General features: G+C 55.9%; 1 protein-coding gene across 2 annotated transcripts; it reads left to right on the top strand.

Moving 5' to 3' along the window:
• Positions 1-141: 141 nt before the first annotated feature.
• On the top strand, positions 142-21,182 carry AKAP1 (A-kinase anchoring protein 1). 2 transcript variants are annotated; one of them, XM_068154931.1, is made up of 11 exons: positions 142-239; positions 10,733-12,377; positions 13,766-13,893; positions 14,674-14,800; positions 15,314-15,444; positions 15,727-15,904; positions 16,528-16,678; positions 17,289-17,356; positions 18,506-18,579; positions 19,291-19,356; positions 19,497-21,182. In XM_068154931.1, exons 2-11 carry the CDS (start codon positions 10,757-10,759, stop codon positions 19,554-19,556), a joined length of 2,604 nt encoding a protein of 867 aa, XP_068011032.1. In that variant the 5' UTR covers positions 142-239; positions 10,733-10,756; the 3' UTR covers positions 19,557-21,182. The 2 variants fall into 2 exon arrangements, with proteins under 2 accessions (XP_068011032.1, XP_068011033.1); XM_068154932.1 differs by lacking the exon at positions 142-239 and adding an exon at positions 6,933-7,407.
• The last annotated feature ends 3,555 nt before the right edge of the window (positions 21,183-24,737 follow it).

Here is a 24,737-nt window from a genome sequence, read left to right on the forward strand (position 1 = left end):
CACGCAGGCGCAGAGCGGCGTGGCTCGCGCGAGACGCGGCGGTCTCGCGGGCGGCGCGGCGCGGGGCGGGGCGGGGCGCGGGGCGGGGCGGCGCTCGCGCTGCATGTCCCAGCCCCGCGGCCCGGCCGCTGCACGTGGGCTTGGCGCGGCCGTGGCGGGCGGGGGGCGGCGGCGCCGGGCCGGGAGCTGCTGCCGGAGCCGGGGTGGGGAGGGCGGTGCCGCGCCAGACCGGACCCTCCGTAAGTATCGCCGTGGGCCGTCGCACGACTCCTCGGGGAGCGCCGGGGCCCGCTGCCCTGGGCTGTCAGTGGGCAACTCCCCTCGGTGCGGGGCCGCCGCTCCCGGCCGAGGAGCCGGGGAGTAGAGTGCGCCGGGCCGGGGGTGCTGGCCGCGCGGTGCTGGCCGCGCCGCCTTCCCTGCAGGCTGCCGCTTGTTAGGCCGTAGCCACGGCAGGAGCAGTGTCGCGAAGCCCGGCGACGGCCAAGGTCAGTGCCGTCGTGCTCGGCCCCCGGCCCGGGCCGGAGGTCAGCCCTGGTTCTCGGTGGGACCGTGGGAGAGTTCGCCCGTGGGGCTGCCCTAGCTCCCAGCGCCGTGCGGGACCCCCCGGAGCCCCCGAGGGCAGTGCGCCAGGCCGGGCCGGTGCCCGCCGGGGAGCTGAGCGATCCTATGGCCCCGGTGTCAGCGGGGCGGGTGGGGCTGAGGGCCGTGGGCTGGCGCCGGGGGGAGCAGGTTGTGTCCGCGCCGTGCGGGGCCGTTCTCGGCCTCTCCTGGTGTCATGCGTGGTTTAGCGCTCGTTCCACGCTCGACAGCAGCGCAGCCAATTAGTGAGAAAGTCGCTGGGGAAGGAGCCAGCCGGGCTGGCCCAGGGAGCCCTGCGAGCTCGGTGAGTTGTGGTGATTGCTGCTGCAGCCTGTGCCGGGGCTGCTTGGAGACGCAAGGCAGAGCTGACACAAGTGCTGCTGACTGGTAGGGAAGATGAAGGATGCCTTGTGCTGCCTGTCTGGTAAGGCAAGGTGTGCCTGTGTGATGGTAACAGCCCAAAAACTGCTGCTAGCAAATGTTTCATGTGTTGCAGTGGCTTCTGCCGGCACAGAGCACGCTCAGCACCAAGAGAATTCCATTGCTGCTCCTGAGGAATTGCTGTTTCAGTGGCCTTGGCCTTCCTGCAGGAATCCTTCTTGTCTGACCAATTTTTTTGGGGCCTTATTACTTTTCTTTGTCTCCTTCTTCTTTCCCCTTGCAGCAAGTAAGATCCACGCTGCTTGCCTTCCAGAGTTGGGCAACTTGAGCTGTGTCTGGCCAAGTTCTTTATTGCAGTCTAGAGTAAGTTACTCCATGGAGCAGGGAACACAAAGTGAGTAGGTGTCTTGGTGAGGGCATCCTTTGGGGGGAGAGTTACCTGTAACAGTAGGAAACAGCCACAAGGCTGCGTTTGACCACACTCTCCATCTGTTGTGGAGAAGTAAGGAGCTGCAGGTGGAAGTCGTTTGTGACTTTGTTTCCAGGGCCGTGTGCTGCGGTGGTCAGGTCGGTGGCTGTGTTATCAGAGCCTCTGTGGACTTTGTCTTGGGGGAAAGGAAAGGGCTGGTTGCTGGGGAAAGTAGTAGCAAGAGATGGTAACTTTGCTTTTCTCCTGTTTGCTTTGTGCCTGTGAATGATCTACTGAGGCAGAGCCGAGCGTGTGGCGGGGCAGCCCAGGCAGGGCACGTGGCGTGCTGCAGCAGGGCTGGCACAGGAGGGATGGCTTCTGCCTCCTAGCACATGGAGCAGAGCTGTCAGAGCCAGCGAGCTGAGCCTGCTCCCCTGCCCAGAGGGTCACCGTGTGACCCAGTTTGAGTCACTGAAGCCTCTTCACTCTTTCATCAGCTCCTGTGTGAAGGGTGCAGTGTGGTGCAGGCACCCCCTGAGCTGCGGTACCTGTCATCCAGGAATCCCCCAGTAGCTGTGGTGCTGGGAGAGGGTAGGACAGCTTCCCTGCCTGCACCCTGATGGCACAGCTTAGTTCTTGATTAACTGGTTTGCCTGAGTGTGCTGCCTGGTGCACTGGGGGAAATGACAACTTTTCAGTGAGTTCAAAGGAGCAAAAATCTGTAGAACTTGAGCTGTGCTTGAAGCTTGGTGGAAACCACCTTCTCCCTGCAGTGCTTGCTGCCCTGGTTACCACCCAGCTTCCAGCTTCACTTTCACCATTTCATTGAGCTCTTCACATTTAAAAGCTGTCCTGGGAGAGCTGGGGCCTTAGGCAGGTGAGTCTTGCTGTGGTTGTACAAGAGGGCTGCAGGCTGTTTGCTCTCAGACATCCCACAGATTGAATGGTTAGATTTGGAGGGTCTCTGTGGACAGTGCTGGGGGAACCCAGTGGCTCTGTGCTCTGGTAGCTGCTGCTTACTGAGATGTGCTCTCCTTAGCCATTCTGAGTGTAGACACCTGCCCTAGGAACCAGATTCCTTCTTCAGGATGCCAGTGCTGAAAATCACCACTTGCCTGGAAAGCCTCTGGTTTAACCTAGGCATTCCCCAATGCCTGAACTTAGACAACAGGAGTTCCCCTCCCCAGCCAGGTGTGAGATGGAGGTACTTGCAGTTCAGATCCCCCCAGAGTATGCAGGCTCCCAGTTCCTGAAGGTTCCCCTGGGAGCTAACTGTGGCAGGAGTTTGTCTGAGGACTGCAGCCGGCAGCGGTGGATGTGCTGCGCCGAGAGTCTTGTGTTCATTTTGAAACCATTGCAGGCTGACTTCAGGGCAATTTGAGGGCAAGGACACTTGTGCAGCAGTGCAGTTACCTGAAGAGCATAATGCTTTAACTGCAGCGTGCCCCTCTTCCCTGTGGCTCTCATCTTTCACGTGCACTTAGCTGAGGTGGAAAAAGAACCATCCGAGGTATTTCTAGCGGCCGGGGAGGCTGGAATCGGCTCAGGGCTGCTGCCCCAGGTGCCTCCAGCAGCATCTAGAAGTAATAAAAAACATTAATTAAAGTATTAATTACTTCTAATTGTTCAAGGCTTCAGATCTAGTGAGCAGCCTTTTAACATTCTGGTGTCTTTATTTTAACTGCAGTGCTTCTGTGGAACTCTTAATGCCAGTGGCTGGCTGAGCTCCGTGAAGTGAGGATTAACTTCGGGCAGCCATGTTCAGCTCCTTGCAGGAAGCTCTTTTATCCAGCAGGTGCTTAATATCTCCTGGAAATCGAGGCTGTTGAGTTTGCTTCTGGTGGGGGTTGGAGGTGGTGGAGAGTCTGCACGTCACTGGCTGCTGCTGCAGGTGATCTGCCTTCAGCTGGTTTGCTGGGGGGGTTCTGTTGCCCGTGACAGGGATTCCACTGAACTTTGCTGCTGCTGCGGTTCGTACCCTGGCTGGAAGCTGTCTCTGTGGGCTCTGTACCTGACTGTTAGCAGGGCAGCATATTTCCTTAAAAGAAAAAAATCACCTAGCCTCATTCTTCAGCAGACAAATCACTGCTGCAGCCCTGGAGAGGTCCTGATTGCCTTTGACCTCTGCTGCCACCTGGCAATGAGGATGAGGAACTTTTGCCATGTGCCGTGGCTGGTCTTGACTCCCTGTGTATAAATAGCAGCGGTTGCTGGCACAGGCTCCTGACCTGCATGTGCTGCTTGCAGTGGGGCAGTAGCTTTGCATGGGGATGAGGCTGTGTGCATTGGAGACCTGAAGGCTCTGGAACAAGGATTGGAGTGAATTCCCTTAGGACTGTGACCCTCAAAGAGGAGCCACCCTTGTTAAGAGCTTGGATGTGTGTTCCCTGCCTTGTTGAAAAGCAGGGGTGGAGTTGAGTGTTCAGGGGTGCAGGATAGGCATTTGCACATAACTCCCCCCAGTATTTGAGGTGGAATGGAGGCTATAGAGCTCTGCCTGCCTGCTGAAGAGGATGGGCTCCCATCTCTGGAGCACCTGTTCTCTGTTCCTTGTGCTTCCTCCAACTCACTGTGACTGTGGGAGGGTCGCTTCATCTGTGTCTTGACTTTGCCTTTTTAGAACAGGGCTGCCAGAGATGAGGAGAGGAGGGAGGCAGCCTGCAATCTTTGGAGAAGGCTGTTCTGTGGATGAGAACAGCCCCCAGCATAATTTGGGTGAGGGCTTGGAGATGCTGCTGCAACAGGGATCAAAGTGAAGCTGTCTCGCTCTGATTAGGTCTCAAGTATGTTGTGTAACTTCTTGGAGCAAGCTTGTTAATGCCTATAAGTTATCTTCCTGCTTGTTCAGTCTAAATGACTCTTGGTGAGACCTTTGCTGTTGCTGCCGAGCACAGATGAATACAGAGTGCTTTTTTATCACAAGTGTTTGATATTCTTCCTCTCTGTGTGCTCCTCTGGCTTGTTCTCAGCGAGCCAAGCCCTGGGAAGGAGGCTTCCAACACAGCAGCCTTGCTGCTTGCTGTGCTGTGGAGGTCCAGTCCAGCCTCTGTTTGGAGAAGCTTTTTATCAAGGTCTCAGAGCTGTGCATGGTGAACTCCTAGTGAGCTCTTCTCCAGATACCTGTGTGGCCCCGGTGCTGCCTCTCATCTCACTATCTCTTGCGGTGCTATCAGTGTGTTGTGATGTAAACCTCAGCCCTCTGTCTTCTTGAAAAGTCAGAGCCTGGCTTTTGTCTTGTGTGTTGGAAGCCTCTAGTTAGTTTAGTCTCTGCTCCCAAGTGTTGTTTGTGCCTGGTTTTTGGAAGCTGATAGAGATGCCAAGTGTCTGACTTGGCTGGTGGCTTCTCAGTTTGAATTTTCAAGCTGCTCCTGCGCTGGGCACTGCACTCACCCATGGTGTTAGCTTCACTGGCCTAGAAGCAAGCCCCAAGTGCTAGCTGCTGAATGTATTTTTTTCCCTGCAATTCTAGAAAATAATTTGTTCTGCTCCCCAGCCTGGGTGCAAAATGCAGGAAGAATGAGAGGTGATGGAGTCTGGGTCTGGGGAAACATTTGGTGATGTGTTGGTGGATTATAAAGGTAATAAAAGCTGCTCTGCTTCCACCATGGAGGACTGATGCTCTTGATTCTTCCATGAAAAATGCTTTTAAAAGCATTGGCCCTGGACTGGCAGCTGTGCCAAGGAAGCTGTTCAGAGAGTCCCAGCTGGTGTCTTGGCCTCCTGGCTGTGAGTGGTGCAGCATGGAGTGGGTTAGTCTGAGTCAGAGAGCTTCCTCTGCAGTTTAGAGCCAGGTGGTAACAGGAAGGTGCTGTGGCCTCTGGCTTGTGTGCTGGACTCTTTGGCTGGCTTGAAGAAGCAGAGCAGTTGGTCTGGCTCCATTTGTGGAGCAGGCTCCCAAACCCACAGAAAAAGCCCCAAATCTAACTCTGTATCTTCTGTATCTGAGACACTTCCTGGTGGAGTGGTGGAAAACTCCTGTGGCCTTCCTGTGTGAGAGGGTTCACAGGGAGGCACTGGCTGGGTCAGGAAATGATCAATAAGGGTTGGAACAGGAGGGTAATAGGATGTAAAATGCAGTAAGGGGCTTGATACCTGCTAGGGTTAATGTTAATTACAGTGTAAGCTGTGGCACTGCCTAGCAGGAGTGATCAGCTCAGGGCCCTGCATTGCTCCATCAGGCAGTGCAGGTGCTGGGGGCTGCTGGTGTTTGCATAGGGATGAGCTTCCTGCTGGTTTCCAAACCCCTGCAGCTGGGCTGGGTTGCAGCTTCCACGGTGAGTGTGTCAATAAAAACTGCTCCAAGTCCTGCTTTGGCCTTGGGGTGATACTGCTGGAGCTGTGCTGGGCCACGCTGGCTCCTGAGAGGGAGGGAAGGACTGATGAAGCCTGGGCCAGCTTCAGCACCAAAGGAAGGGAGTGAGCTGTTGTAGGAACATCAGTGAAGCTGATTACACTGGGAGCAAGTTTTTTAATCTTAGAGATAAAAGCCAGTCTGGTGCTGGTGGTGTTTCTTGTTCCAGAGCTCCAGTTTAACTCTACAGCCACCAGCTTCTGCAGCCCTTTACTTAGGACATCATTTCCCCCTTCTGCAGAAGGGGCAGGTGGCTCGTCAATGCTTTCAGGCTGTGCAGTGGCCTCATCAGCTTCCACTGACAGAAGAGGCTGTTTCATGAGCTCTGTAGCCCACATTAACTGGGCTGTGAGAAGGTGCTGTTGCTGAAGGGGTGCCTCTTGCTCTCCTTGTCTCTCAGTCCTGGTGTCTGAAGCAGAAGTTGCTGCAGAGCACTTAGCCTTAATTATTTAAGTGTAGAGAAGCTTACCTGTTCCCTTCTTGCTTAGAGTAAATGCCAGCCAGTTGGAGAGGTTGCTTGCCAGGCTCCTACCTGTCTTTGGCTGTCTGTAGCTACTCAGTCATGTTTTCTGGGCTCTCCCCTCTGGGTGATGTTGGTTTTGATGGTGGTACAGCGGGCTGGCCTGGGAGAAGAGGGTGGGAAAGGCTGCAGAGCCCTGGGTGACCAGGAATGCGATGCGAGGGCTCGCAGCCCGGCGGTACAGCAGTCGCTGTGACCTCACACAGCCATCCTGTAAGGTCAGCTGCTGACCTGCCTGGGTAGGAAACCCCTCTGCCTTCCAGGGAGAGCTGGAAGCAGCAGGTGGTCCCTCTGCTGTGGAGTGTCTCCTTTACCCCTGTATGAGAGCCAGAGGTGCAGGTGAGGCGCTGCAGTGCCAGGTGCCAGTCAGCTGCTCGCTCAGACATGCCACAGGTAGGTCAGGGGAAGTCTCTCTGTGCCTGGTCCTCTGCAGGGATTTCTGCTGCTTCAGCCCTGAGTGTCACACCTCTAGTTCTTCAGGTTTTTGTCAGCTCCTGTCCCTGTGCCCCCTGCAAGGCCAAGCATGTGCTGCTGCTTATTTTTAGCATGGAAAGTTTGGCGAGCCCACGTGGTCCCCTGCAGTGTGAGCCTGCCAGCCTCCTCCCGTTCTCTTTCACCCAGGGAGCAGCACTGTGCTCAGGAAATCAAATACTGGTGCTGGGCTTTGTGGGGAGCAGTCCTGACCCTGCCACTGAAGCTGCATTTCCTACTTTGCTGCCTGCTCCTGGGCTCAGGGATCCTTCAGGAGGATAAACTTCAACTCCAGCCTTGAGCTCCTCTGCTGCTTGGCTTGGCAGAGTAACCTCAGTGCTGAAGGGAAGCAGAAGAGGCAGGGGCCGGCAGCGCTGAGCATGGGGGCTCAGTCACTTGGCAGTTGTCCTTGTCCCTCTCCTTGTAGGGACTTGAAGCAGCTTGTCTCCAGGACAGACCTCCTTGTGTGTGGGAAGCCCTGAAGCTGTGGAGTGAGGGCTTGGAGTCTCCTCTCGGCCCCTGAGGATGAATGATCCGGCTGCTCTGTGAGCCTCCTGCTGCAGACATTTCTGGCCTTATAAGGATGTGCTGAAGCTTGTTTGTCCTGGCTGGAGAAACAAGGTGGCTTCAGACTGCCCTGGGACCCTCATGTGAATAAGTTAGAATAAGCTGAGTGTCCTTGGCTGGTCTCTTAAGGTAGGTGAGTGTGTGTCTGAGTTCATTTTCGTCCTCCTGCACCTGATCTGTACAGGAGTTTCCCATAAGTCAGGGTACAGATTTGGAGAGCTGACTGCCCCCTGCGCTTCCCTTGGGGTCTTAATCCCCTCCTCACCTACTGTGGAGGTTATTTAGCAAGCTGGGGAAGCCTCCTGCCCTTGCTGCAGCTCCCTGGCCGTGCCTTGGTGTAAGGTGTGACATTTAGGCTGGATTCCTGAGGTGCCAGGGGGAAGTGTCTGGAGGCAGGGGGGCTGCAGACATGGGTGAGCTCTGCACTATTTTTGGTGCAGGCTGTGTGTGTTGGGCAGCAACTGGGGCACCCAGCACCTCACACTGGCTGTGGCTCAGGCAGTTGCTGCTCTCCAGTCCCCAGCTCTGGGGCTGTGGTGCTTCCCCAGCTGGCTGCAGTTTGGCAGGGCTTGGAGCTGTGTGATTTGACAAGTTGCCATCTTCTGTTCTGCTGCTGGCAGGAAAACCCCAGGCTTGCTTCCCTCCCCGGGTTTGGATGATCCCATTGCCCTGCAGCCCCGAGCTGGCTGGCACACTGGTGATGGAGAGAGGGTTTTGTCACTCTTAAATGTGGTGGAAGATGGATGTTGAGCTTTAGGAGCTCTCCTGTGGGGGAAATGAAGGAGGTGTCCTGCATCTCACAGCTGTCCAGGCTGCAAATCAGCCATCTTCTGGGCATCAGATGAAGAGCAGTGCTGGGACCAGCATGTCAAACCCAGACCCCCAGAGGCTTCCCCTGGGGTTTGTGTGAGGAGCTGTTGGTTGGTGTTACTTGTCCCCTGTCCGGCCCAGGGCTTTAGGATGTCAGCTGGCATCCTGTGCAGAGCCACTGCCTCTTGTCCCTGTCTAGCTGATGGAAGGCTGTGGAATTCCCATTTGGAAGGATCACTGGTGGTGTGATGCAGCTCTGGCTGAAAGCAGTCAGACACAAGCCATGAAATGAAATGAACTTCACAAGGAGCTGTCAGCTAATCCACCAGTCCCCACTGCTCTGCACATCACAGGAGGGTGAAGATCTTTATCTTAGATGATACTCAGGTTTAAAATGACTTAGAGCTGTGTTGTCTGCCAGGCTTTGGGTCAGGGCTGGCCCTCCGTGGGGCATTCCTGTGCTGCAGGACTGTGTGGGGCTGCTGCTGGTGCAGCTTCCTCAGGAAGTGGATAATGACAGAGCTGTGTTCAAAGCTTGCTGGGAATGGGCTTGTGTGAGCTGCTTCAGTCTGGCTTTGTGGGCTGCCTGTGGGACAGCTTGTGGGGTGGTTCTGCACTGATGACAACGACTTCAGTGGGCAGCAGATGAGCACTTGCAGTGGCTCACAGTGTGCCATGGTGCCAGAGAGCATCAGCCTCAGTCTGTTGGCTTGGGAGCTTCACCCTTTCCACTTAGAGTTCCCAAACCCAGACATCCAAATTACTGCCTAGGTTTGTCAGCTTTTTGATTCCAAGTCTCAGCTGTTGCTGTTAACTGGAAGCTCATCCTCAGTGAGCCCTGATACCTGGCTTGGTAACTCCACTGCCTTGCACTGAGGAGGGGGCAGCTAGGAATGTCCCAAGGGCACTGACTCGAGTTCCCTGCATGAAACAACAGAAATGCCTCATCTGGGACATCCTGGAGATGCTTCTCATGGCTGCAGCTCACCTTTGGTTTAGGATGGAGGGGAAAATGTCTGCCCCCTGGTTCTGCCCTTAACTGACTTGGCTGAGTCGTGAGGACTCAGGGGCTGAACAGCCCCGGAGGAGGCTGGGCTGAGGCTGCTGGGGGAGGTGAGGAATCCGGAGGGAAGGCTGAATTATCTGGGGCTTGGGTGCTTGGTTGGAGCCCAGGGGAGGCATGTTTTTGTCCTGGGGCTAGGATGTAATCAGCTGCACGTGAAAGTGAGGGCCTGAAGGAGAGCTGTTTGGAAGCCCTGCTCCCAGCGCTCCCTCCGATAACAGAGAGGTTCGCTGCGCTTGAGGCAGACTAAGCAGAGCTGACAGACTGATTGATTGTCTTCTGTCTGGGCAGGGCTGTGCTTCTCACAAGCAACCAGATAATGCTCTTTCCCACTGGGTGGTTTCCACTTCCAGGACTTGGCTATCTCCTGCAAACAACCTCTGTTGCTGTTGCTCGCTGGCCGCAGGCTGGAGGCCGGGTTGGAGCAGGGTCTGTGGTGTGGAGGCACTGCCAGCCCTCTGCTGCTTTGCTTTAGTTCCTGCTCAGGGGAGATAGAAGCTCGAAGCTCTTTGCAGCAAGGCTGTTTTGGGGATGTGGGGAACTGTTCAGCTTTGTGGCAAGCCAAAGGAAAGGAAAGAGACAGCAGCCCTGCCTCGGGTGACCCAGGCAAGGGCTGTGGATGGAGGAGCAAGACTGAGGACAGGGCTTCCCCAGGCAGGGCAAGGCTCACACATCCTAGAGCAGGAGACAGCTTTCAGCCCTGGAAGGAGTAGCAGCTCTTGAAGCAGCACAGGCAGATGTACACCAAACTTTCTAGCTGGGTTCCTCAGTAGTGCCTCAGCCAGGCTGCTGGAGCTGGACAAATCCCCCTGGTGTAAGGGTTCTAGAGCATGGTTCCCATCTTCATTACTGAGAAATCTCCTGGAGGGGCTTCTGGTGATTGGGAGGCACTTGCTTCATCAGGCTGCAGCTGCTCTTTGGGCTGGAGCTCCTGCTCTGTGCATGTAGAGGCCAGCAGAGTCGCTGTGTGGTGCTCCTTAGCTCCCACTTAGCAGCAGACTTCTGTCGGGTGCCTGCACTCCAGCCTCTTGCAGTGCTCTGGATGAGGACATCTGCCAAACACTTCACCTTCCCTGAGCTGTTATGCTTCAGAGAAGTGTGTTGGCAGCTCTGGAACTGTCAGGAATGGGATGCTGCCAGTCTGCCCTGGAACTAAGTGGTCCTGCTTTGCAGAGGGGTTGGACTCCATCTCTGGAGGCCCCTTCCAGCCCCTGGCATTCTGTGGTTCTGTGGCTGTGTTGTGAACCCAGCCTGATGCTGGAGACACTTGCAGCTGGATGCTGTCCTTGTGTGCAGCACTGACCTGCAGAGGTGAGGCAGGAGGAAGAGGGTGAAATTGCTGAAGTGTCAAAGTGAGACAAGGTGAAGCTGCTGAGTGTCGTGGTGGGAGGTGTCCTGGCATCCCTGCTCCTAGGTGAGGATCTTCTTCTTGGGTCTGCTGGTAGAGCAGAGCTGTGAACTTCAGGGCTGGGAAACAAGCCTGTGGATCCTAACAGAAGTATCTCAAGGCATTCCTGAAACTGTAGCCTTCCTGTCACCCTCCCTGTGCCTCTTCTAACCTGTGCCTGTCTCCCCTCCTAGGTCCAGTTGCTGAGGCTCTGTAAAATGGCTTTGCGCTTCCACAATGCCATCCCCTACGCCATCCCCGGGGTGCTGGCGCTCCTGGGCTGCTGGTGGATGTATTCCCACAGGAAAAAGCATGCAAGCTACCCCGAGAAACAAGCAACAGCCACTGAAGAGGAGAAGCAAGAAGCAGTGCAGGAGAAGGCTCAGCCAGGCAGGACAGCAGCCTGTGTTCGGCAGAGGCTGCCTCTCTCCCCAGAAGAGGAATGCCCAGAGAGTGAGACCTCCACCTTCCTGCTCTCAGCGTGGTCCACGACGCCCTCTCTGCTGTCCCCCACGCACGAGAGGTTAGAGCTCTCCCAGGACCTGTCAGTAGCCACAGCTGAGCCCAGCACCCCTGAGGACGACAGTGAAAAACTGGACAGGATAGGGCCCCGAGGCGGAAGCGCTTTCCCTGCTTGTGTCGCTCTGCCTCTGCTCCCAGAGAGCACAGAGCCTCCCAGCAGCGCTGCAGTGAGCCCCACACAGGACTCAGGCTCTCCTGCAAGCCCAGGCCAGTGGCCAGCAGTGTCCCTGCCCCTGGCACAAGAGCCTTTGGGAGTCTCAGAGCAGATCAGCGGTGCAGAGCACTCAGATGATTCTTCGTTTAAGCCCCCTAAGGAAATCCAGATGCCAGAAATGATGCTGTCAAACCCTGGCTCTGTGACAGCCCTGTGCTTGGGACTGGGCAAGGAAGGCAATGCCCCACAAGCCTTTCTCAGCAGCAAGGCTGAGGCTGTACCAGGTCACGAGGATTCTGCAGCGAGCCTGTTAGCAGAGAGTTCAGAGCGGCCCGGGGAAGAGCAGATGTCCGAGTCAGTGGCCGGTACTGTACCTGCGTGTCTGGAGGAGGCACAGCCCAAAGGAGAGGAGGTGGAAAGAGAGAAGCCTGGAGGAGTGAGTCTGGACAAGGCAGGAGTTGAGGAGATTGAGCAGGTGGCAATAGAAATAATTTCCAAGGTCATTCTGGCAGCAGCTGAGGAAGTGCTGTCTGGTGCTGCGGGTGATGTGTCCACACAGGTCTGCCAGGCCCCTGCCAGCCGTGCTGAGAGGCCTCTGGAGATGACCAGAGCTGTTCCTTCTGCTCAGGTGCTGGCAGAGGAGGCTGCAGCAGCTGGTGAGAGCGCTGCTGTGAAGGGTGATGCTGCAGCACCGTCCCCCCTGCGGCCGGAGGAGCAGGGGCGGTGTGCCGCAGGCTCTGGCTGCTCGCCCAGCCCCGCTCCGGGCGGCGCAGGGAGCCCTGGGGTCGGGAGCCACCTCTGCAGCCAGGGCCAGGCAGCTGGCCTGGCTCCTGTGGGAAGCCATGGAGCAGCACTGGCAAAGTCACCTTTGGTTATGGAGGACTCTGGGTACAGCACATGTGCATGTGAAGGTGGCACAGGTGTGGAGGAGCCCCTGCAGGACCCAGCGCCGGCTGTCGCTTCGGGCCAGCACTCGAACTCACTGAGCACATCTGCAGCCCCAGGCACATCTGAGCAGAGCTCAGCACCAAGGGAAAAACCTGCTCTGAAGCCTCCTGAGGGCAGCAACGTGGCCTACAGTAATGGGATACTGCAAGAGGATGGTCCAGACTTGCAGCATGAGTGTAGCAGGGCAGCAGAGATAGGTGGAGAGCACTCAGGAGGTAAGGGGTTGGGAAATGCTCCCACAAAACAAGTGGTGAGGAAGCATTCTGTGTGCTTCAGAACATGTTCAGATAAACCCTCCTCATGCTTAACTTGCCCAGCAGATGGCCATTTCACCCTCACCTGCAGGTAGGTGCACATGTGCTCTCTGGCTTCCCCTCTCTGTGGGATGCAGTTAGCTGGGTGATGCCCAGGCTGGCCCTGCTGCAGCACGGGGTTAGTGACTGGTGCTGTGTGCCTGAGCAAGGAGAGGGCCCTGGCTGGGTGCAGGGCAGGCTGTTGGACACTGTCCTGCTTGGAGAGCTGGGTCCTTATCTGTCTTGGTATGGGCTGTGGCTGGAAGGAGGCTGCAGGGCAGGTTTCTGAGGTGCTGTTGGCTGAGCCAGAGAGCTGATAAAAGCAGCTGGTTGCTGAGCAGTTACCCTGAAGCCTTTTTGCTTGGAAGGGTAGCTGCCTGCCAGGGCATCCCAGCAGGGAACAACCTTCCTGGAGTTCCCACATCTGCCTCTGCATTGCTTTTGCCTTCTAGATGCTGGATGATGTGTGCCTGACAGCACCAAAGCTGCTGGAGCAAATGCTCCCCTCTGTGGAAATCCCCTCTGGGACCCCCTGGTGCCCCCAGCCCTCAGTGCCAGTGTCTGTTGGAATTCTCTCAAGCAGTTGGGAAGTTGCTTGTTGCCAACAGTTAAGGATGAAACCCACAGAGCATTTTCACTAAGTGAGAGAAACCATGGGAAGGAAATGGCTTTGCCTTGTGCCTGCTGGTGTGAGGAGAAGGTACAGGAGTGTGTTGTGGAGCCTGGTGATGCCAAGGGCTGAAAGCCCTGAGGCCAGCATGGCTCTGGTTCAGCTGGGGACTTTGTGGTGCCTTGTCCCTGCTGCTGTGGAAGCTGCCACCACGTTTCCTAGCATCCCAGAATGGGTTGGGTTGGAAGGGACCTTAAAGATCATCCAGCTCCACCCCCCTGCCATGGGCAGGGACACCTCCCACCAGCCCAGGCTGCTCAAGGCCTCATCCAGCCTGGCCTTGAACACCTCCAGGGGGGAGACATCCACAGCCTCCCTGGGCAGCCTGTCCCAGTGCCTCTTCACCCTCACTGTACAGAATTTCTTCTGATCTCCAGTGTAAATCTGTTCCCTCTCATCCTGTTTGAGATGTTTGAAGGGCTCCTGCTGAGCTCAGGTCTCCTCCTGTTGCATTCCCAGAGGCATCCAGGTGTTCCTCCAGGGGCAGGAGGGCACTCAGCAGGCTGTGTGAAATGCTGGAGGTGCAGGGCCATGGCTACTGAACGTGCAGGAAGAGCTCAGTGGGACCTCAGCTGTGTGCTGCTGGGCCCTGTGCTGCGGGGTGCTGGGCCCGGTGCTGAGCCCTGTGTGTGTCTCTCAGGTGCAGATGTGGAGAGTGTGGACTTTGTGGACAGTGGCTGTGCCATGAGGAGGACAGTGAGCCGCCAGAAGCTGGGAGGAGAAGCCAGCAAGCCTGACTTTGTCATCTGGGAGATCGAGGTCCCCAAGGTAAGCAGCTGCTGGCTGCCTGCAGCCTGCCCCATTCCTGCCAGCCTGGCACCACCTCCCTGCCACCCAGGGAGCTCAGACCAGCAGGGACTGCAGCACTGAACTCCCACTAGGGCTCAACAGCAGTGAGGAGCCAGTGCAGAGCTGTAGACAAGAGGTGTGCCAGGGCTACACCCAGGCTCGGGGTGCTTGTTGGACTCCTTTTTTCCCCATTATCTTCCTCTCCAATCTGTTCCTCTGCTTTGAAGCACCCAGAAGGCTTGCAGGGTGCACAGTTCAAAGCAGGGGACCATTTCCCTTCTGTTTTCCCCTCCTGTGTAGGAGGGTCATGCTTCAACTGCCTGCCTAAAGCCTTCCTCACAAGCTGGGTGCTTGTCTGAGCTGCTCTGTGGAGCTGCTGTCTGCAGTCAGCTGGTGAAACATTACTGCACCTCAGCACTTCCTGCCTGAATGGAAAGTCCTTGTAGCTTGCTTTAAGGAAAGAGAGAGGTGGTGGGAGACTGGGAGAGGGCTCCACTGGAGTCCAGGAAGAGTCACTTCACCAGGCCTGGCTTTGTCCCATCACATCTTGGTGTCATTCTACATGCTGTGATGATGAGCTGTGCTTAGTGAGCTCTGCCCACCCTGACTTGACACAGCCCAGCAGAGCTCTGCACTGGGCCAGCACTGCCTGGCCCTAAGCTGCAGGCACTGGGGCTGTGGGTGACAGGCCCCACAGAGCAGTGCTGCTGGATCTGCCTTTCTCTTGCTGACTGTGGCTTTCTTCTCCCTTCCACCAAGGAGTTAGTCGGCCGCTTGATTGGCAAGCAGGGGAGATTCATGAGCTTCCTGAGGCAAGCATCTGGTGCCAAAATCTATGTCTCAACACTACCTTATTTTCATGACTCCCAGGTCTGTCACATCGAAGGTGAGTGGAATGTCTCTTGGTTCACACTCTGAGCTGTGCCCTCAGGGCCCTAATCAGATGGGCAAGGAGGCTGAACAGATGCAGTGGCTGTGAGTCCAGTGCTTTACAGAGCTTCCCTGCTCAGTGCTGTTGCAGTAGAGCTTTACCCCAGGTCACCTGTGCCACAGCAGCTGAACCCTGTGTTCTGGAGGTGAGATGCACCTCAGCAGCTGTGGCTGCTGTAGTTGAGCCAGCACCTTCTGCAGGGTCACCTCAGGCTTGAAGGAGGAGCTGTGGGATGTGTATCAGCAAAGGTGGTGATGGGGAGGGGTATTGGGCTCCTGTGGCTGCAAAGCATCTGCCAGTGAGCTGGGCTCATACTGGAGGCCAGGGCTGCCCCTGCCAGGGCTCCTGCTTGGTCCATCTCCTAAACCTGAAGTTGTTGATGTAGTGCAGAAGGCTTCTGATGGCTGTTAGGGATTGGGATGTCCTCAGCATATCTGTGCTACAGACTGTGGGCTTTGTGTCTTCCAGGCTCCATGCAGCAAGTAGAAAAAGTGCTGAGCCTGATTGGCAAGAAGTTCAAAGAGCTGTGTCTGACCAACATCTATGCTCTGCCTCCACCGACGCCGCTGACGCTTCACTCCCTCCTTATGACTGCCTGGGTGAGTCCCAGCGTGCCCCTGGGCAGCCTGTTCCAGCCCTCACAGCTGCTGTGTGCTGATGAGCTGCTGGTGCCCAGGGAGGGCACTTCAGGAGCAGCAGCAGTGTCTGGCTTTCTGCTGCTGCTCCAGAGCAGCCTTTGGCAGTCCCACGCCAGGGTGCCAGGGCTCTTCCACCGTGGCTGCCAGCACCAGGAGCTGCTGGTGGAACGTGGAAGTTGCTGTGAGTGAAGCTTGTGTTGCAGTGAGCCCTGATGGGAACCTCTCTCCTCCTCCCTGTGGCAGCTGTTCCTCCCAGATGGAGTCACTGTAGAGGTGGTGGTGTCCAACCAGGTGGACGCAGGCCACATGTTCCTGCAGCAGCACACGCACCCCACCTTCCACGTCCTGCGAAGCCTCGACCAGCAGATGTCTGCTTGCTATTCTCAGCCTGAAATTCCAACCCTGCCCACTCCAGTGGAAGGTAAGTAGCTTGGCTGCTCCCAGGATGTTCACCTGAGAAGCTTCCAGGGTCATGTGAAGCCTGAGGGCCTTAGCTGGGCTGGGGAAGGTTCCCTGTGGATGCCCTGTGACATTCCCTCTCTTGAGCTGCTGCCAGAGTACAGGTGCTGCTCTGCTCTTCCTTACCCTGCTCATCCCTGGAGCAGCTCCCCAGCCACTTAGCTGCATGTTCAGAACAAGATCAGGTCCATCCCAGGTGTATTTTTGATGGCACAGTGTGCAGCTGCTCCCTGGTGTCACTGCCTGTGCATGGTGTGCAGGGCAGGGTGCATCACATGGGAGGGGTCATTAGTGTTTGCTTTCCTCTCTGGATGACAGAGCTCACTGCCGATGGCCAAAAGCTGGCAGGGAGGTGGATACCTGGGTGGAACAGCATGGTAGGGGCAGAGTAAAGCCCACCTCTCCTGTGCCCCAGCTGCAGGGCTGTCTGGTTGGAGTGTGAGTGGTGGTGAAAAGGGTGGAAGCAGCACAGGAAGCGCTGTGGATTGTCAGTGGGGAGCTGCAGCACTACTGATGCCTGAAGTGGTGGTGTCTGGAAACCCATTGGCACTGAGCCTTCCTTCTCTGAACTCTTCTGTCCTGCAGTTGGCATCATCTGTGCAGCTCCAGGCCTGGATGGGGCCTGGCTGCGGGCTCAGGTCATTAGCTACTTCGAGGAGACCAACGAAGTGGAGCTCAGATACGTGGACTATGGAGGATACGACAGAGTGAAGGTCGACACGCTCCGGCAAATCAGGTCTCTAGCTCCTCTTCCATGGCCTGAGCCCATACCTGCCTTGCATTTTCTTCAGAGGCATCCCTGTTGAATTGCTGCAGGGGTTTTCCACGGCTGAGGTGGGGAATGGTAGGAAGGTTTTGCCTCAGCAGCTGATGTGGGTTCCTTGGGAGCACAGCAAGCTCTTGCAAGACCCTTTTGAAGGGGAGAGGAGAGGAAAAGGCAACTTCTGCCACCTCAGTGTAGAAGCTGAGCGAAAGGAGGCCTTCAGGGGACCCCAAAGTGCAGTTAATTGATGGGCTAGGAGCAGGATTCAGCTCCTGTGCTCCAGCTCCATTGGCTGGGAGAGCTGTGTGGATGAGGCTTTTCTTACACAAGCACATTAAAGACTTGGTGGTGCCTAGAGGTGGGAGCAAAGCAGCACAGCCTCTGTTCTGGAGGTGGTTTCTGCTTGGAGCCCAGCCTGACTTGGCAGGCTCATGCTTATTGCTGCTGCTTTGATGCTGGGAGAACAGTCTGGCTTGGTGGCTTTTTGCCTGGGCTCCTGGTCGAGCCATTGATGAATCAGTGTCACTCTGCAGGGGTAACTTGGAGCCCTGCTCCTGTCCTGATGGAGTCTCTTCTCTTTCAGGTCTGACTTTTTATCACTGCCTTTCCAAGGAGCTGAAGTTTTACTAGACAACGTGGTGCCACTTCCAGGTAATGGAGCTCTGGAGATGCCTCCTTGGTGCTCCTGCAGGTTTAAATGGAGGCCAGCTGGGTGCCAGTGAGGATGCTGTCTAAGCCTTCCCCCTGCTGTTGCAAGCACAGCCTCTGATGTGGCTGGAGCGAAGGCTGGAAGAATTGTTTTGTTCTTCTAAATGTGGTAGCAGAGCCTAACCTGTCAGAGTCCAGGGGCAGGGTGATCAATGTCCAGGGGCTTTCCTGCATGGAGGAGAGGATGGATTGCTTTCCTGGCCAGCAGGCTGGCAGGGGATAGCTGTAACTGCTCAACTTCCTTCTGGCCTAGAGTACTGTAAATGCAAACAGTTTTAGACAAATGCCTGATGCTTTTCTTCTCAAAAGGCTGAAGGGAGCAGTTCTGTCTTCAAAACATTGCCCTCCAAGCACTGCCAGAGTGTCACTCCCTGCCTAGAAATGCTTTCTGGTTTGCCTTTCCCTTCCTAGTGGTGTAGAGCAGCATTCTCTTTGTCCAGAGAGCTGCCCTTCTGGGCGTGGAAGGGGTGGCTGCAGCAGCAAGGGGTCAGGCCAGGCCTCCCCACAGCAGGGTTGTGGCTGTGGGACTCCAGAAGGTACCTCCAGGACTGGCAAGGTTTAAAGTGCTTCTAGCAGAAGTCAGTGATTTGCACTTTTCCTGAGGCAATTGGCCTCCTTCAGGGTGTTTGGGGCTGTGAGGAGTGGACTTGCTGCTGGAGATGGGCTTGGGCTGGGGAGCACAGAGGAGAAACTTCGTTTTGCAGCAATTGGGTAATAAATAAGCAGCTTTGCACCCAAAGGAAAACACCTGCCAGGGGTAGAGTGCAGACTGGTGTGCTCAGGGCAGCTCAAAGGCACTGCAGAAGTAGACTTCTGTGCCTTGAAAGCCTCCTAATTCATCAGCCACTCACGCTCACCTGAGCACGGCTGGTGGCTTTGGGAAGACTTCATCCTTCCCCCGGCAGCACAGCAGGTGTCACACCGCTGTCACCTCCAGCTCAACAGACTGCTGGCAGCAAATGTGTCCAGCAGAGAGGGTGAGGATTCCCTAGCCAAGCTCAGAGGAGGTCAGACAGGATTAGTTTAATAGCCCCTCCTGGCCTCTAAAGCCTGTGAAGGTCTCACCTGTGTTCTGCTCTGCTCCCTCCCAAGACGAGGATCACTTCTCCTCCGAAGCCGACGCCGCTGTCAGCGAGATGACTCGAGGCGCAGTGCTGGTGGCACAGGTACCCCAGAGCCCTCTGCAGCAGTCTTGCTGTTCATCTGAGTGCTGCTCTTCTCCTCTCTGCCCCATCCCTCTGCAGCCTGGGAGCTGAAAATCCAAACCAAAGCCAGAGCCTTTAAGCCTGGCTGCTGGGCAGGGTTCTCATGGAGAAACCTGAGGACTCCCTTGTGTCCCCATCAGCACCACCCAGGACTGTGGGGCAGGGCTGGGAGGGCATGAGTGCTCCCACTTGTTGCTGGTGTTGGTCAGGGATAGAGGACACCTGGATGTGTTTATAAAGCATAACTGCATCACTAATTCTAGTCAAGGGCATGGATTTGAGTGACAAGAGGCAACATGGCCAGCAGGGTGTCCCAGCTGCTTGGAGGCAGTGGCTACCCTGCCTCTAGGCTAGGCATAAGCTTAAGCACTGAGTGTCTGATGTGCAGTGAATGCTGCCAGGCCTGCATCACTGAATCAGGGAATGGGTTGGGTTGGAAGGAACTTTAAAGATCATAGAATCACTAAGGCTGAAAGAGACCTTTGAGTCCAACTGTAACCTACCTACCATGGCCACTAACCTTACATCCTGAAGAGTCACATCTGCACATGTCTAGCTCCCACCCCCTTGCTGTGGGCTGCTCAAGGCCTCATCCAGCCTGGCCTTGAACACCCCCAGGGAGGGGGCACTGCTCAGGCCAGGCTTGCTGCCCTCTCATTTCTCTGTTCCTAGGTCACCAATTACGACAGCGCGACAGGCCTGCCGCTGATCCAGCTGTGGAACCTGATGGGGGACGAGGTGTGTATGCTGCCAGCTGCCCCTGCAGCGCTCTGGTGCTGCTGCACACTTCGTGAGTGTTGCTGAGGGACTTGCTGATGGGGTTTTTGTGGTTTGCTCACCTTTCTGCCTTTTACTTTTCCCCCTCCCACTCTCCTCAGGTGGTGTCAATAAACAGAACTCTGGTAGAAAGAGGATTTGCTCAGTGGCTTGACTACTAGCAGTGTCCTGGATGCCTCAACAGCTCTTCTGCAGAGGAGAAAAAGGAAAAAAAAGAAAAGAAGAGCTGCTCTTGTTTTGCACTGTTACAATTTGGTTTGGCAAACCCTCCTGAGAAGACCTCTCCACACCTGGGTGCGGAGCGCTGTGGCGCGGGCGAGCTGTCCCCGTGTCACACGTACCTCGTCTCGGGGAAGGGCAGGGTGTTTGAAGCCATAATGACAGAGCCTGGAGCTTTAAAGCAGACACAAACAATCCTCCTTGGCCTCTACTCAAAAAGCTGAATGGGGAAGAACCAAACCAAAACCCACCTTAAAACCTTGGGGCTTGCAACCCCCCCCTGCAGCTGTGACTGCGGCTGCCTTGGTGTGAGGCCTCGCGGGCTTGGGGGCTGCCTGCCCTGAAGGTTCCATCATCAGCTGTCCTTTGTGAACAGGCCCTGCCTAGGAAATTAATGAATGTCATTAAGGAACTTGATGCTCAGTTATGGATTTTTCCCTCTGTTGTGCCACTAACCTGCACAAACAGCATTCATCTTGTGTCTTCCTGGTGCCAGGAGGGGGATGAGTTGCATTTGCTGCACTGCTGTGGCAGCTGCCTGCCTGCCTGCAGCTGTGGTTTTTAGGCTTGGATGTGCTGAAGGGGAGGAAGCTTCTCTGTGCAGGATGTGTTACCACTACAACTTCTTTCCTTTTTGCTCTGAACTGTCATGTATTTAAAAGACATTGCCAAGCCCAATTGTAGTTTATATTTTTCTAGCTGTGCAAGTCTGTAAATATCTATTAAAAAAAAAAAAAAGAAGAAGAAAAGAAAAGAGAAAAAAAAAACCAAACAAAAGGCAACCAACCCTTGTGGTATTTTGTACAAGAAAAACCAAAACAACACAAAAAACCCCACTGGAAACAAAGGGAACTTGACAGAAACTTACCTTTTTTCCCCCACACCCAACTGTCCTGTGTAGGTAGAACTGGTTTGGAGTGCATTAGGGTAGGAGCAGCTGAGTGCTGGGAGTGTGTCCAGGACTGGGATCCCCTTGGAGTGCTGCCTGCTTTGGATTGTGATCCCTTCCTCCTTTGCTATGTTGCTGTACAGATCTGGTTAAAATAACAACTTGGCATTAATCTTGCAGTGGTGTCTCTCTTTCTCTCCCCATCTCTCTCCTTCTTGCTGGGTTTTGGTCTTTTGCTCCTTTTGGAAGATTTCTATGACACATTTGAACTGTTGCCCAAGTAACTGAGGCTGAGTTGCTGCCCTCAAACAGCTGCCCTCTGATGTGAGTCCTCTCAGATCTGTGCTGAGCTGGGATTTCTTGCTGGCTGAGAAGATGCCTGCCAGGAGCATGTTGGTGTAGTCAGTCCCCAGGAGTTTTTTCAGGTGGCTTTAAGGGTCTCTGTCCATCCCCTGAGCTAACAGCACACAGCTGCAGAGCTGCCTACAAAGCACTTGGTCTGGTCCCTTCTGCCACGACCTGGTTCTGTCCTTTATTGAGTTCTCTCCCATTTGGTGTTTCTGGTTCCATGTTTGCAATGGCAGCCAATGAAAGCCAAGTTTGCCAACTCAGCTCCATCATCCCTCTCAGAATGTTTCTCTCCATTTCAATTAAAGCTCACATTTTAAGCCACCTTAAAGTGTGATGACTAAGAGCCTTCATTTCCTGACCTCTTGCTCTGGTGTAGGGTTGGGAAGAGAGCTCAGAGGGATGAGCAGGTGAGATAAGATCCTGGTAGCTTTTCAGCAGGTGCAGGGAGGTCAAGCTTCAAATCTTTTGGGGTTCCTCTTACTTCCAGATGAAAACTGAGTTTACTTTCATCATGATTCATAGAATGGTTTGGGCTGGAAGGGGCCTTAAAGGTCATCCAGTTCCAGGCCCCTGCCATGGGCAGGGACACCTCCACCAGCCCAGGTTGCTCAAGGCCTCATCCAGCCTGGCCCTGAACACCTCCAGGCAGGGGACATCCACAGAGGAAGAGGCATGGGTCAGAAAAGGCACAGGGGAGGCTGAAACAAGTTTAGTTGTGCTTGCCTCTTCCTCCCCAGGATGCAGTGCTGGTGCTGTGTGCCCTGCCAGACCTTTGGAGCAGAGCTGGGTTTTGGAGGGGTCATGCTGCTTTGTCCTCCCAGTGGCTGTGTGACTCTTGGCTGCAAACCTGGGGCTGAGCTTGTGTCAGAGGTCAGCACCCCATGGGGTCCATGCCACTGAAGCTGCTCAGAGAGGCTTTCCCTGTCAGAAGTGGTTGTTTTGCATGGGGTAGAATGAAGGAGGTCCCTGGAGATCCCTAATTTGTGTGGAGCCTGGGGAGCTCCCTGCTGGTTCTGGCCATCCTGGCTCAGCAGCCCCTGGAAGCCCAGAGCCTCCCTCTTTGGGGTCTCTCCTAGCTCAAGAGGTGCTTCCCAAGAGCCTCAGTCACCTTCAGACATCTGCTCCAATCCTCCTGCCCTGAGCAGCTGAGCAGGAGCCTGTGCTTGGGGCAGCAGCACCTTGCTGCCAGCCCCTCCTGAGCACTGAGGCTGGTCCCGAGGCAAAGCCCTGCCCTGGCTTTTCCCCTTGGCAGGGTGAGTGGCTCGGAGGAGGGGAGGAGAGCTGCATGGTTTGGAGCAGCTGGAGAACAATGATGCCCCTGTCTGCCACTGGCACTGGGAGCAGTGCAGCTCCTCTCTCAGCCACGTATGCAGCCTGCTCCTGGGCAGCTTGGCTCTGCTGTGCCGTGGTGGAAACTTCCCTGGCAGTGGATTTGTCCTAAAGAGAGGAAAATCAGCTGTGAGTTTCTTTGCACTTTTGTTCTGTGGTGCCACAGTAGGATGCTGCTGGGCTGGGGTTAAACAGCCCCCACCCTGTGTGGAGTTTATTGCCTCAGGGGCTGTGTTTTGGCTTCAGTCTCCCCTGCTTCCTCTCCCCTGCCTTGTTCACCCCCTTCAAAAGCCAAACCAGCAGTGCTGCACAGCTGGAGGAGAAAATCCCAGCTGCTGGGGGCAGTGGGGGGAAGATGGCAGCTGGGGAGAGCCTCTGGCCTCCAGGGAGAACGTGAAGGGCTCTGTAGGACCCAAGGGGCGGGTGCTAGGGAGCTGCTGTGTGCCACTGGTCACTGCAGCAGGGGGGCTGAAGGTCTGCCTGGCACCTGCCCATGCTGAGGGTGCCAAGAGTGATGCCTTGCAGAGCACTTTCCTGCTGGGAGCAGTGCAGGGGGGTTGGAGGCAGCTGCTGCCTCCAGCCTTGTGCTTCACAGGCAGAGTACCTCTGGGGCTTGGGTGATGGTGTTTGGAGCCCATTTGTCCTGCTGACCTTCATGGCATCCTGTGGCAATATGTCCCACAGCTTCATTATGTTGGGTGAGGAAAGTGCTTCCTGTTTGTGTTCTAAATTGCCTGGAAGCATCCCTGGCTAATCCATCATCCTGATACCATGGGAGGCTGAGTAATGGTCCCTGCTTTGCCCTCTCTCTGCTGCCTGTGTGTTTATAGACTTCTCTCTGTCACCTGTCTCTGCTGGGCTGGTGCATCCCATGTCCATTTAGCTCCTTGTGTGGGAGCTGGTGGGTCCCTCACCTCCTTCCTGACCCCCAGCCTGGGGCCTCTCCCAGCCCCGTGGTGCCCTTTCTGAGGTGAACCTGTGCCAGAAGCTGCTCTACCCCTGCCACGAGGCAGCAGGTGGAGCAGAATGGTGGATGGGTAGCAGGGGAACATCATCTGCAGGGAACAGAGAGGTCCCTCACCTGCCCCATGATCGCTCACCCTGCCTGCTGATGTCTCCTGCTGCCTCCAGCACATTCTTCCACAGCTTCCTCCTCCCTGGTGTGGAGGGGACACTTGAGAGGGATAGATGATCTCCAGAGCTCCCTTCCCCTCCCTACCATTCTGTGGTGCCAGGGAAGCCCTTCCTCAGGAGACTTGTTCTCCACTGGAGGGGTTGTTTGAGCAGGGAAGAGGTGGTTGGGTGCTCTGTCAGGTCCCCAGCTGTAGCTCTTCTGCTCTGCTTCTAGAGGATGAGGTGGGATTGCTCTCCCAGCAGGGCAGGCAAGGTGGCTGTGCCTCTGTGGTGTGACCCAGTGTGCTGTCTGCAGCTATGTGGTGAGGACCAGCAGCATGAGGTGCTGCAAGTGTCCAGTCCTGACCCCAGGGAGTTGCTGAGGCTGGGAGAGCCACAAATGAGCGAGGAAAGAGTCGTGCTAGGGAGGAGTTTGGGCTGGCGAGGGAAAGCCCTGTCCACTTCACACATCTCTCCCCCCAGCCTGTTCCTTCCTCAGGAGACCACCGGTGCTTGGTGCCAGTATCAAGGCTGCAGATAGCGAAGCTGGAGCAGCGCTCTGCCTGTCCCAGCCTGCAGGCCTGGGCGAGCAGCAGATGGCACCAGAGCCTAAGCTGAGCGGCGGCAGCCAGGCTGAGCTGCGCTGCCGGAGCGGCGCCGGAGGAGCGCAGCCCTCCAGGGGTTCAGTCCTTGAAGGGAGAGCGGAATCCTGAGCCGCAGGATGCGTCCCCAGGACCTTGATTTACATGCTTTGGCTGTTCCTCTCTGCTCGCAGGCCCCGATCGTATCTCTGTCTGTGCAGATTTGTCCTTACCCAGCGTCTGGGCTGGAGAAGATAAAGCAGCGGCGCACTGGCGGGGCTGACCCCCGCTGGCCTGGAGGGGTTTGGCTGTGCCTCCCCCGCGGAGCTGCTGTGCTCGGCAGCAAGACTTTGTTGTGGGGTTTTTCCTCCTCTCCTTAGCAGAAATGAACCAAGCTCACTGTGCTCACGCTGAGGAATGGGCTTGAGCTGTGGGTACCAAACCCCACGGGCAAGGTGTGCTTTTAAAGAGCCTGCCCAGTATGAAGGAGTGAGGAGGAAATGCTCCTGCTGAGGTGCTGCAAAGACAGTGCAGGAGGGGTTTGCATTTTGTTTAATTAGCAGTAAATTCAAACCTTTCCTCTGTCTTTCCCAGCCTGTGTCTTGGAGGCAGGTCAGCAGCTGAGCTGAGCATCCTGGCTCTGACACAGACAAACTTGGTGCTTTCAGGAGCCCTTTGGTGGCTGAAGGGTGCCAGGCATCAGCACTGGAACCTGCCCTTGGGTTTTAACAGCTGACAACAATAATTCCAACCTGTTCTCAGCACTGAGGGAGAAGAGAGTGAGGGACCAAGTTCTGGCTCTCCTGCAGAGCCCTGTGCTCAAGGAGCAGCACTGAGAGCCAGGCAGCTCAGCCACTGCT

Source organism: Melanerpes formicivorus, unplaced genomic scaffold (assembly GCF_026170545.1).
Source record: "Melanerpes formicivorus ecotype bairdi unplaced genomic scaffold, bMelFor1.0.p_v2 SCAF_29, whole genome shotgun sequence".
NCBI classification, from domain to species: Eukaryota; Metazoa; Chordata; class Aves; order Piciformes; family Picidae; genus Melanerpes; species Melanerpes formicivorus.